Here is a 12,814-nt window from a genome sequence, read left to right as displayed (position 1 = left end):
CACCAGATTAAATTGCAAAGTTTGGCGCTTATGCACATAGCACTTGAAGGCTTTATTCATATCCAGTACTAGTACACTAGACCTTGATATCTATGTTCATCGTAGACGCCGATTGACCATCGTAGCACGTACAAGAAGCCAAAGTTGGGAAATGTATTTGAATTAGGTTTGGGATGGGCATCTTTAAGTTATGTGCAAACATCTCTCTCCGTATGATGGCAGGTTGATTTATCAGCTGTTGACGTTGCATTACCTTCGATCTCGTGCTTACTGGCAAGCCAACATTGTACTGTAAGCTACTGTGTATTGTAAGCTTCTTATTCCGCATTGCGGATTGTGTCAGTAAACAAGCTCCTAGTAATGTAATTACCAGCTTCAGAATAACACACATATCTGTGTCTGATCCAGGCTACATTCCTGATATAAGTATAACATTATATACCCAACCATAACATATGAATAAATGTTATCCATCAAATCGCTTGCTGTCATTTCGCTGTGTGGAATCATCGATACGGAAAAAAAGATACGCGATATCTCAGCAGCATATTGGATCTTCTAGGTCAGTATTATCTTTTTGTATACAACCATCTTATCTTCATGCTGCGCCTGATATTATTACTTAGCACCACCCAACCAATATAAATAGTAGACCATATCATTGTCTTACGTTCTCTTTATTTTCATTGACGATTTGCCTGTGTAGCGCCATTATCCTCTGTGATTATATTCATGTGTGGACACGAATACAAAATTGTCGGATGATATTTTAGATTTGTAATGTTGCACATGCTGCGGTGCTGAGCAGCCTTTATAAAAGGCTGCTGCAACGCCGAGAATAAATCTTTAGCTTTTGATCCGGTGAATCATAGTTCTTGTCTATATTGAGCGGGTAGTTGTAAAGAGGTGTTTACATCCCTGGCTACGGTGCCATACCGCCAGACGACGCAAAAGGATATACGACAAAATGACGACCCAAGTCACGTGATCCACCGAAATCCGAAAGAAAAAAGATGATCCCAGCTATTGAAGCTGGTTGTTATCATGAAATCCGAGCTGCCAGATTCGAACTAGCGACCTAAAGATGGCAGTACACTACAGTCTTCCGCTCTACCAACTGAGCTAAGCTCGGTTCTGATTCCTGTATCTCGAGTTACATGATAGCCCACAAATTGCCATATTTAGTAGCTATAGCATAGTAGCAAAAATTTTGATTCTTCTGGCAGAACTGCAGAAACAAAGACTATGTTTTTTTTGCCATGGTGGCAGCGGCCGTCCTTCCCTGCTACCGCAGCTACTACTGCTTAGTGCTTACTACCTATTGTAATATCACTTATATAAGAAGAGGAGACTAATGGTCACGAGACTCAATAATATGATTGATCCTTTATTCAAGTGGTGGTTGTTGAGCGTATTTATAGCTTTAAGGATGATGGTGGTTGAAGAGGGTGTGTGTGTGTGTGTTTCCTAATGGAGTATACCGAGAAGGCGTGTGTGATACAACCATGCAACGGGTGCTACAGTGATGAAGCGTGTACGTATATAGCAATAGGTGACCAATGTGGATAAGGTTGGTGATGACAAGGTAAACCTTCATTCGGGTGATAGGGGAATTCCATCGTATGATAGAGAAAGCAGGTTGACAAATGTGAGAATGTGTACCAGGATACAACACCTATACCTACTAGCTACATACTACTACTACTCTACTACTACTAAGCTACTAACTTCTTGTCATGATCATTGTTCGGATGTTTACTTGCATACCTCGTTCTTATTCTCATTCTCATCATTCCTTCCTTTTATTATAAATAAGCTATCATTCGTATCTAATAAACCTCAGTCTGATTATCTTGTGCCTTTGTGCTCTACTCTTGTCCTTGCCTAGTCATAGCCTTGATATCTTGCTCATTGATCCTTGTCTTTGTCTTGTCGCTTGGTACGTGGTCTTGCACAGACGTGTTGTGATTGTGTACCTAACGGCCACCCTTTCTATTATAGATTAGCTCTTGCATCATTGTAGCTCTTGTCCTTGTCCTTGTTCCTTGTTACCTTTGTTCTTGATTCTTGTTACCAGGTTAGTTGTATACGGGATATCCTTATACAATTGATCTAACATTCTTAGTCTAGTCATTGTCTTCTTTCTTGTTACTGGATCTGAGCCTGCTTTTTGAATCAACCTTGCCTTGTTGCCTAGCAACCTTCACACTTCTACAGCTACCACTACTATACACTATACTTCTACTATAGAAAAGTAGAAGATACATTAGACTTTATCTAGAAGTATTGGAATGTGTGAATGTGATGATAGACAGAAAAGTATTTCTTAGAGCCAAGTGCGAAGTGCCAGTGAGCTCTCTGCATAAATTTCAGGCTCAGAATTGAAAAGCCAACTTCCCCGCTGCTTCAGCCTTGCAAGTGAGCTTTACTTGTACACTCTATATGTTGTCATTTCAGTCGTTGCGATACTAGATGGAGGCTTCAATCACAGAAACAGCACTGTTGAGCTTCGTTATTAAGTGAAAGAACGATTTGGGGATGGGAAACTTAGTGGTACAAGTGTGCTGTTGATATTCATATTCTTTTGGCAGAGCACATGCACATGCACAGGCACACGGCAGACGACACATACTTCCACAACCGAATGAAAGAGCAATGCCAGAACCGGTTGCCATTCAGTGCTCAAACCTTTCTTCTATAAGACTACTAGTGCTGGGTGTTTCAAATAACAGTTTTTTTTGGTAGCCAACTCTTCTTGTTATAAAAACAACAGCTTGCAACAATATACAACTACACTTGAAAATGCATGCTTGTGTTTAATATTAGGATGGGGATTACAACACACGTTGGAGAATAGTGTGAAGGAGGATATTAAATGCCAGTTACAATTATATAAGTTTGGATAGTGACGATTGGGGCTTTGGTATTTACAGTTTACACCATGTCTCTAGCACCATCTTTTCTTTTACATGTTTAAACACGATATTGCGCAATGCCAGGTGGCTGATATCAAAGGCGGTCTGGACATCGTCGCTGCTTAACGAACACCCATACTAATATTGAAACTAGGTTGACAACAATGACAGGTCACCTTCGTAACAATGGGGATGTACATTATGTGGTAGGTGGTGCACAGCTGCACACGTATGGCAGACGACACTGAGAATATCGGTTAAACATTACCCATCATAACAAAGCGACACACGTTGGTCTTTGCATATCATCTCCTGATTAATACGTACGTACGCATGATCCAATATGACCATAGCTACATGCCTTATCACATAGTGATGACTGTAACAATACACCTCGCAATATAGACCATATGTTAACATACGAATCAGGCTTTTATTTTGTTCGGGTGCGGTTTCGAAAGAAACACGGATACCTCGTGATACTGATATACAATAAAGATGATTTATATGATGCTAGTTAGTCTTTTCTCTACTCGAAACACTAGTTTTGGATTGTCGAATGCCAGCATGCGTGTAGACGACGGTGCCAGCAATCACGAGACATGTTCCCATCTTAGCACCTGTTCCAAATTCGTTATCAAAGTATAATATGGATAATAAAAGTGATGTGAATTTGCGTAGATTAAGTACAAGATTCAAAGTCAAGGAGCTTGCCACTGCGGTCATCCTGTTCACGCCTGCAATGCACGCATACCTATGTTAAACGGGAAATTAAATCTTTCTGGTATTCATATACGATCGATCCTCTTATCTTACTGGGTTAAAACATTGAGAGCAAGAAAAGCCCATAACTTGGGTATTTGGATACGGTTAAGCATGTCATGAATCGGAGTCGGCAGCAATGTATTCAGCGCATGACCCAGTACAGGCACTTGCTCAAAGAGTGCCGGTAATGGTGCAACGGCAGATGATGAGTAAATGGTGGCATTGGCTACCAGGTCCTTATAAAATAGCATGAAGAACGGAAGCGCCAAAAAGTGCTATGTACTTGATTAATACGAGTGAAAAAGGACTCAAGATTGGGGTTGAATAGTTACAGTATAAAATAATCCTTCACGCCACTGCTTGCCATATTTCTTATAAGTGAGTTCCTGTAACAAGCCCATCAAGGCTGATAGAATCATAGCCACCACCAAGATAGCAATGCCTGTCATAAACTCGGCTGTTGACCCTGCATTTTCCTAGTATACATCAGCCCCCGCCCGTGCTATTGAAGTATTGATTCACACGCCCTTACCTGAGAGTCATTATCCATTCCCGCATTATCCAACGTTGCCCAGATCACACCAAGAGTGACTAGTCCTACACCGACCACCTGACCGAGAGGATATCGTTTCCGTAGAACGAGTGCGCCCATCACCATGCTAGTAAATAAACCACCACTGCGGAAAATGATGTGTAAGGGCATTGATATCCGGTATCCAAGTGCAAGATTGTTGAGTACAGAGACTGCGAAGAATAATGCCACCATGAGCATCCACCGTGACAAAGGCACTTTGGTCTTCTTTAAACGTATAGGCAATAGTCCTTCTCCCCACTCCAATTGGTGCCTTAAACCTTCCAGTGCAACAAATAGAAACTGTCCAAAAGTCACCAAGTGTCCTTGATAGCCATAACCTTATTAGCCTCGCTATCGCCGTTGATATCAAACACTACAAGGACATAAATATACTCACCACTTTTCGGTACATCTCTATGTCAACGAAATACTGCTTGAGTGTGATGCGCGAAATCTCTTCAACGATCGTTCCTTACTTGACAATGACTTCAAGAGCGAAGACATTGCTGCAACATCCACCGAAAATAAGAGAGAGTATCAAGGGCAGCTCGGGCGCCATTATGCTCGCTACTGATGTTAGCACGTTTGGAGATGCGTCTATGGTCATTATTTCGGGAAAGGAGGACGAAAATCCCAGCAGCTACTGCTGATTTAAAAAAGCGTGGACATTTAATCTACTTCATGTATTATACAAATAAAGGCTTGTTGGTAATAGTAAAGGGGATGGTACTAGTAGGGAAAGGGTTAATAGAGAACAGTAGGAGCTGAATGTATCAGAAAGAATGGCATCCAGTAAAGCCAATGTAATATGATAGTATTCAGCCTCACATCTTCACAACCTACCTTCAAGCTTCAACGAGACATTAAAACTACCAGAAGGAGAGAGGAGAGGCGAAAAGGGAGAAGGGGGAAAAGTACAACATAAGAATACGTCTTTCGCGCCCCCAATGGAAAATATCAGTTCAGCAGAATGAAGAAAACATAGCACACTTGCTCTGCATTCGTGGCCCGAAGAGGTGCAAGGAAAAGCAGCGAAGCTTTGATGGAAGTTGGAGCCCTGGCAGAATATGGTATGGGTTGATGCATCTTGGTGATACATCCGAGGGTCGATCTCTATCTTTATGCAACAGTACAAAAGTTGTAATAAATATTGAACAGGCAAGCTATATTGCAAACGAAGTGAGCTGACCGAGCATATACATGTAAATTCATTAACGAAAATGAGATAATTTATACACATTTTTTTCTAGGAAGTAGCAGAAGCAGCATCGTCACGGAAGGCCTGGATAAGATCCGCCATTGCACCCCAGCTTCCAAAAACCAAACCAACTATGCCAAACACAAGCATCAACATACACCACGCGTTCTCCCATATTGGCTTGTTCCGAAAGCCGGTTAGGCGCCAATAGCACATTACCTGGTTGTTGCGATTTGTTAATATACGACATATGACTGACAGGAGAATAAAGTCTGTATACTAACTGGGATGATGAAAATGGCTGTGCAATATCCGAAAGCACCGAACAAACTCATGAGCAAGTCGAAGTATGGTACAACACACCCAACGACTGTGCAGAAAACCATAATTGATATGCGAATAATAGCTCTAAACACAAATTCACGCCATTTCCCCAATCTTGCGACGGTGATATTGGCCATGAACTCGACGTCGAGAGTAAATGACATAAGGAAGATCGGCACACTCACAAGGATGTTGGTTGTCACCAGGACGATAACGACGAGCTTCACAGCACCTTCAGGTAAGCTATTATACAGCGGGTTGCTTACATCCTCTCCATACACATAGTAACCAGGAATTGAAATAGCGATATACAACATGGCGCATGTGGTAACTGCTGTGATGACTGTGATTGGCCATGACCTAGGTCGACGCATGGATGCCTCAACATTAGGATATATGACATTGCCACCCATACTGAATGCAATGGTCGCAAGAGACGTTGGAAAACCTTCCCAAACAATGTTGGAGTGCACAGCATCCGCGGCATGTGTGGGTGAGTCGATACCCACCATAACGATCACCATCAACGAGCTTACAAAGCATGCCGCCATTCCCACAAAGCTTGTCCACGCTATCTCTTTCATATTCTTCATCAACACGAAAGGAATAGTTATGATGACAGCCCAGATAATTGTCCATGAGATGCTACCAATTTCACCAACTGTGCCACGGCATAGGTGATTCATGTTTTGCCCAATCAGTACCATATAAAGAATGGGAGTGCCTAAGAGCACCCATGAGGTGAAAAAAAAAGACAACCATCCACCCAGCTTCCCAAATGCGTCTTCCGCAACTCCTTTGAAGGTACCAATACGCATAGTTTGTCTTCGTGGATGATACAAGCATTTGATAAGAATGATGGAACCGTACTATGCATATTTGATAAGCATGGGCCTGACGCGCTGACGCCATATGTATGATTCAATTTAATCAGACTTACTGTGGCCATCCACCATGCGAGTAGAAGTAGCGCAATGGCACCCCATCCTCCACGGGCAACTGCTTGCGATAAGCCCAGCATTCCTGTGCCACAAACGCAGCATACAATGTTGTAAAAGGCACCAAACACACTGCCACCTTTGGACCGATCAATGGGATCGCTTGCAGGCCACTTTTTGTCTACACACGATTCTTGAGTGTAGTGAAGGATCAAGAATGTGATTGGGTAAAGTTAGAAACATATTTCGAGTTTAGCGGCAAGCACATACCGAGTGATATGGTCTCTAGATTAGGTCCTTTGTTGTTCTCCATATATTTTTCAACCATAGTAGCGCCACTAAATCTGTCTCATTTTGCGGGCTCGTTTTATATTCCATTTAGATCTGGAGCATAAATGAAGTTCTGCTGTGTTACAGATAATAGATATACGACCGTCAGACAACAGAGATTAACTATGAGTAGAACATTTGCTAGGTCAGACATGTGCCAGTATCGTTTTTTCCCACGATTATGCCATGGGAAGATAAGGGCAGAGCTATTTGCTATCAGCATACGAGATGTAGGGCGTCGACATGTATGATGTTTCTATTACTTCCTCGTGACCACATAATCCAATCGGTCACTTGCCATGTTTGGTCTTTGTGCCCCTCCAGTCCAAGAAAAAAAAAGTTAAAAGTGCACGTGTTTTGTCGATACGAGCCGACCCATTTGCACATATAAATTCCCATCATATTGATGCGTCACTGATGACATTTTTATGTCATCATTTTCAGTAAGATTGTCAGAGATGTTGGTGAGAGTAATGTCAACTAACACCATCATGATGGAAAGAAAGGAAGACCATCGGAGGTTCAAGTAGGTTTGCCGCTTATCCGAACCACGCATTTCATGCATGCTACGTGAACTCTACCTTTTTGGGTTGCATGCACTAAGCAAGCTTCGGACATCCTCAAGAGCGTGTCTAGAAACTTAAAAGACAAATTGTGGAGATCATAGGGCGCATATCTATGAATAATCTATTCACATTTTCGGGAGTGGTGTAGATGGTTGTCTAGAACCACCTAGTCCCCCTGAAAAAAAATGACAGCCGTTAGGCGAAACAAGCACTGTGTTAGCACCCATGCTGTCAAATCATCGTAATATAGAGATTTAGTGAATACGTACATTCGATCGTTCTTCATCCAGGAAAGATGACGTGATGTGCGTCGTAAGAAAGCTAATAAAAGGTACTGTTCACCCGCCTGCATGATTCACTTTAACCCCATTAATTCTTTTCCCGGGAAGACATCTAAAAGCTTTGCACATATCGTGGCTGGTACACCGTAGCACTATTGATATCAATTTCCCATATGGTAGAAACTGACCCACCTACGAGCTTCGATTACATACTCCTTTTTCTGTTTCCGTTATCTAATTTACAGCACCTTCATTATTGCGGGTAGTCCACGTGAAAGTAAATAAAATCGGTTTGCTATACAGCTTTTGTCTGACAGAAGTATGACCGTGGAAAACCGAAATTAGAGAAGTTCCACTGACCTATGGCTTGTCAGAAAGTTTTCTTCCCTGACTGCTTGCTTCATTGCCAATGGCAGAAATCACTCACTGCAAGCTCATCCTGTCGACATACCACGTTGTATTCCCATACACCAAGACAGCAAGTTAATCCTTAGCAGCTATCAGCTGTCACTGAGTATATGTTTTTTTCTTTCCAATGCATCCATCGATTAGAAATAGTATTATGATGCTGCACGTTAGAGGTTAATAGTGCAACTAGATCTTGATTTTTTCCGTCCTAGACCTGCAGTGATGCCGCGAGGATTTTTACGGCACGATGATTAGCGGTGCCATTCTGCAATCTCTTCTCTCTTGTACTAAAGATCGCTCATTCGCTGAACATATGGAATTAGCCTAACGAGCACTTTTAAAAACAACCACGAATTCATCAGGAATAAAGAACGACCGACGATTCGTCTATGTGTTCTTCGTGTAAAGTAAATTTAGGTCAGTACCTCTTCCAGCAGTAACCCTGGAATCATATCATGCGCTTTCACGGATAAGAGCCATATATAAGACATATGTATTCATTAACCATAGTCAAATCAAAACGTTTCTGTAGATGCTCTGTTGCTAAAAGTCACACCTCCTTATTGAGCACATGTCGATGTAATAGTTATGCGCCACAGTGCCAGATGGTTGTGTACTACTTCTCGTACACTAGTTGGGCCCTTGTATGCTGAATTGCCAGAGAACCACATGCTTTATGATCGTAGGTAACTGAAAAATACATTGGATTGCGTCGGTTGATATTGAAAACATTGCTCGCTAAAAAAGAGAAGATACAATCATTCATGCAAAACTGCTGAGTTACACAGCAACAGCATTTACATTCCAGTACAAGCACATTCCAATTCATAATATCTCTTTCTGACAGAAACCACTATACACAAACCATGTTCACACTTATAATAATTGCTATTTCTCATCTTGTCCTTTTGATTGTTGCTCAAAGAAATCCTTTACTCTACAAGCGACAAGAGGAGACTCCAGTACTTCTAGGACTGCAATGTCCACCGTATAATGAGGATTTCATGGGTAACCAGGTACAGCTGGAGTGACCAAAGCGGTAGATGTATTATCGTTAACAGACAATATAAACAAGGTGCGTCGCTTTTCCGGCGTGTTTCTGGGTGACTTTCGATCTGGTGGGGGTTCAGTTCCAGGGCCATTGGCAGTACAAGGCAATATGGATTCGCCTGGGATTAATGTTAATACTCAACGAGGTGCATCGTGCCCCGCTTCGTCAGACGAGACTTATTTTGGGAACTATGGCTTGGTGGTAGAAGGACAAGTTGATGGTGGCCCTATTTCAGTAACTGGTGATGCCTTTTTAGCTGGAGGTGGTGATACAGCACAAGTGCATGAAAGTGGCAGGGCAGCTGGATGTAGTATCATCACTGATCAGGACACCGGTATACTCAACTTCACATTGTGGCAATATCAGCTCAGCCAGGCATCAGAACTATTTGCAAAATGGTATCCAAACATGCGACTAAACAGTGACAACACGGTCACTGTATTCAGAAGCCCTGACCCAGGGCATACTCATTACGACGTTTTCATCATGGATACTTGCGACAAAAGTATCACCCCCATGTATTGTGGAGACGCTAACCCGGAAGAGTTGTCTGATCCATCCCATATGCTCTTGGGATTAGGATCATGGCCTGGTCCAACAGACTACGATTTCACCACGTGGACTCCTGAGACCCACGAACATACAGTGGTCATTAACGTAATACGATGGTCAGATATTCAGGCTTGATATCGATCTCATGGGGTCATGTTTAGGTACCTGTAAATTCTGGTCACAGCATTCGCATCTCAACAGCAAGACCAAGTCAAGGCTTCTTATCTTGCAACATTATCTATAACTTTTATCCCGTGGATACAGATGGAAGATTTGATCGTGATGGGTCATTTACCCTAATCCGTGACACGGAGGTGATGGGTGGTTATGTACTGGCATATAATGGTAGGTGGTAGTGTATATCAGCCAAAATTTTATTCTAAATCGAGGGTATGTAGGACATGTAATTGATGGCGAAAATGGACACTTTTCAGGGCAAGTGCTTGCTAAAGAATACAGTTGGGAAAATCCGACAAGAGGTACCCATATCCAGCCATATGCTGATGATCCCAGTGGTCATTGCTCGGATAATTTCGAAGGATGTTTCCCAGTTCTTGTGAACATTGCAGTGCCCACAGCAACCACAACTGAGGTGCAACCCAGCTCAACCGAAGAATCGTCATCCACTCCACCTGAAGAATCGTCATCCACTCCACCTGAGGAATCGTCATCTACTCCACCTGAGGAATCGTCATCTACTCCACCTGAGGAATCGTCATCCACTCCACCTGAAGAGTCAACAACGGAACCAGTGGAGTCGACTACCGCTCGTGTTATCATCACTAAAACAGAGACAACCTTTGCCCCACAGATTGTCAACACTGAAACCCAATATGTAACATACACACTTACAGCCCACGAACACAACATCTATTCAACGAGACCTATCACTGTCACCAAAACATATACACGTTTGCATACTGACCATGTACTCCACACAGACTTTCACAGCGATTGGGCTATTCTACCTCCTATAGTCACCGATATCACAACCACGAGGACGGCTACACACACTCAAACACCTCTCACTACAATGACCGTTTTTGCTACGCTATAGATATAGAACTACCCCAGATTTAGCTATGTACTAGCTGTGATGTTTTAATTTAATGATATTACATAATCTATTTCTACCAGCTGACAAGTGATCAATTGAATGATGAGCTCAGCTGTGACAGAACTACTCTTTGTTCGTTGTCAAGTAGATAGTGATGGAGCCAAAGATGCAGATGCAGGGAGGGTCGTGTTTGTGTAACACAGCCCATTGTGTAGTAATGCGATCTTGGACTGCTGTAATACTCAACCGCCCTAAGAGCTGAGCATCAACTCACACAAGTAGCAACGTATACGATGCAATGAACCGATTGCGAAGGAGCTTTAATAGGAAAGAAAGAGCTGTTGTTTATTGTTTGCATCTAACAGGCTTATACAGAAGGACATGCACTCTCAACGGCGCTAATGCAGGAGAGTGTTAGAGATACGACCAGCAGCGGACACTTCACAACAATTGTGCAGGACTGAAGAGCCCAATGTATGAGTTCATATATTGCCAGCTAACAGCCACTTCCTCCTCTTCCAACTTTTTTTTTCTATACCACGACAATGGAATGATACTCCTGCTCCAGCCCAACATATTTCCATCCCTCAGCTTTCTTAATTCGAGCAGATTGGAAAGATCTCATACAGCATCGGGCTTCCCACATAGGAAACCATAATGACGACCCTAAGTCAAAATTTGACAATGAACCATGGAATCCCTATTAGAACAAAGCTGGTCGGCATGGCTCAAAGCAGCTAATGACCAACTGTCAAGTTCGCGATGGGCAATACCAGATTTCGCCATGTCGCCATCAGCAAAAAAAATTTTTTTTGGGATCGTCCCTGTGGAAGTTCATGTTCACAGACAACGACGTTTCGAGCATGGCAATCAATTTTTCTCATAAAGACGCGACGATTGTATGTAGAAAACGTTTTGGCGATCTCTGCATTTCTCACGTTGCAATGAGCCAAAGACGCAAAGGAGCTTGGGTATGGTTCCATGGGCAGCTGGGCAGCATTTAATATCTGTCAGTAAAATGAGTCCGGCTAAACATACAGCCGATTTAGTGTTGTAAAAAAATTTCCACCAAAAAAATCTTGGAGGTGTGGTAGGAAGCCCAGCCCCACAAAAAAAATTAATTCGCAATCCACAGGCTGTACAAAACGTCCGGTGGGTAAATGTACAATACGTCGGTGGGTTAACCCACCGGCGTTATGTGCGAACTGGGTTGTCCACAAATCGTCATCCAATGGATGAATATTTAGACGGTTTTAGAGGTCAAAATGACGCGCAAGGGACATAAATCATTACTTTACTTATTCAGTGCAACATTTAGGCTTAACAGGTATCCAGGAGTTTCCCTTCTATGAAATTGATGCTATAGTGAGGGTAACTGGTATCCTCAAGAGGCTTCTATGCAGGTCTCGATGTCACATTTAGTGCTCAAAGGTGTCCAACATGTGATTTATACTAATTTAATAACATCTTTAGGTCGCTTCCACACATTTAACATCGTTTCGGGAGTTTCAAAGGAAGGATTAATTTACAAACACCTGTTTAATTCTGTATAGCTGACGTAATGTAGAAAATTAGAAATATTAAGAATATTTTTGTCCCGTTGTAGATATCAGCTTTGATGAAATAAACGAAAAAGATAATAAATTGGATACAATACATTTGGTCGATTAACCTACGGTCTTTATGTATTCTTTACACCGGGAAAATACTTTACCCATCGGACGTTTTGTACTCCTATGTCAGCCAAGTTTCAATTTTTTTTATCCCAGCTACAATTTCTACAGGTCCACAAGTTCGCCTGACTGTCGTGTATATGGATCGGTTAAGGTACACATCATGTATTCATTATCATCAT

At 42.2% G+C, this 12,814-nt stretch overlaps 3 protein-coding genes and 1 non-coding gene across 4 annotated transcripts; 1 reads left to right on the top strand and 3 right to left on the bottom strand.

Moving 5' to 3' along the window:
- Window positions 1–1,050: 1,050 nt before the first annotated feature.
- On the bottom strand, window positions 1,051–1,132 carry O0I10_009490. The gene has a single exon. It is a non-coding gene; the product is annotated as a tRNA-Tyr (tRNA).
- Window positions 1,133–3,428: 2,296 nt separating this feature from the next.
- O0I10_009489 (uncharacterized protein) lies at window positions 3,429–4,861 on the bottom strand (the record flags this gene model as incomplete). The annotated part of the gene is made up of 6 exons (XM_058489481.1): window positions 3,429–3,669; window positions 3,732–3,955; window positions 4,013–4,156; window positions 4,213–4,577; window positions 4,652–4,668; window positions 4,731–4,861. The coding sequence occupies 6 exons, from the start codon at window positions 4,859–4,861 to the stop codon at window positions 3,429–3,431; spliced, it is 1,122 nt and encodes a 373-aa protein (XP_058339683.1).
- A 639-nt stretch (window positions 4,862–5,500) lies between these two features.
- O0I10_009488 (uncharacterized protein) lies at window positions 5,501–7,042 on the bottom strand (the record flags this gene model as incomplete). The annotated part of the gene is made up of 4 exons (XM_058489480.1): window positions 5,501–5,671; window positions 5,737–6,645; window positions 6,717–6,895; window positions 6,985–7,042. The coding sequence occupies 4 exons, from the start codon at window positions 7,040–7,042 to the stop codon at window positions 5,501–5,503; spliced, it is 1,317 nt and encodes a 438-aa protein (XP_058339682.1).
- Window positions 7,043–9,165: 2,123 nt separating this feature from the next.
- Window positions 9,166–10,959, top strand: O0I10_009487 (uncharacterized protein; the record flags this gene model as incomplete). The annotated part of the gene is made up of 4 exons (XM_058489479.1): window positions 9,166–9,315; window positions 9,375–10,007; window positions 10,064–10,247; window positions 10,301–10,959. 4 exons carry the CDS (start codon window positions 9,166–9,168, stop codon window positions 10,957–10,959), a joined length of 1,626 nt encoding a protein of 541 aa, XP_058339681.1.
- Window positions 10,960–12,814: the final 1,855 nt, after the last annotated feature.

The sequence above is a fragment of the Lichtheimia ornata genome (assembly GCF_029851405.1).
Source record: "Lichtheimia ornata isolate CBS 291.66 chromosome Unknown scaffold00056, whole genome shotgun sequence".
NCBI lineage: Eukaryota > Fungi > Mucoromycota > Mucoromycetes > Mucorales > Lichtheimiaceae > Lichtheimia > Lichtheimia ornata.
The sequence above is the reverse complement of the archived record's forward strand: the minus strand, read 5'-3'. Positions and strand labels throughout refer to the sequence as shown.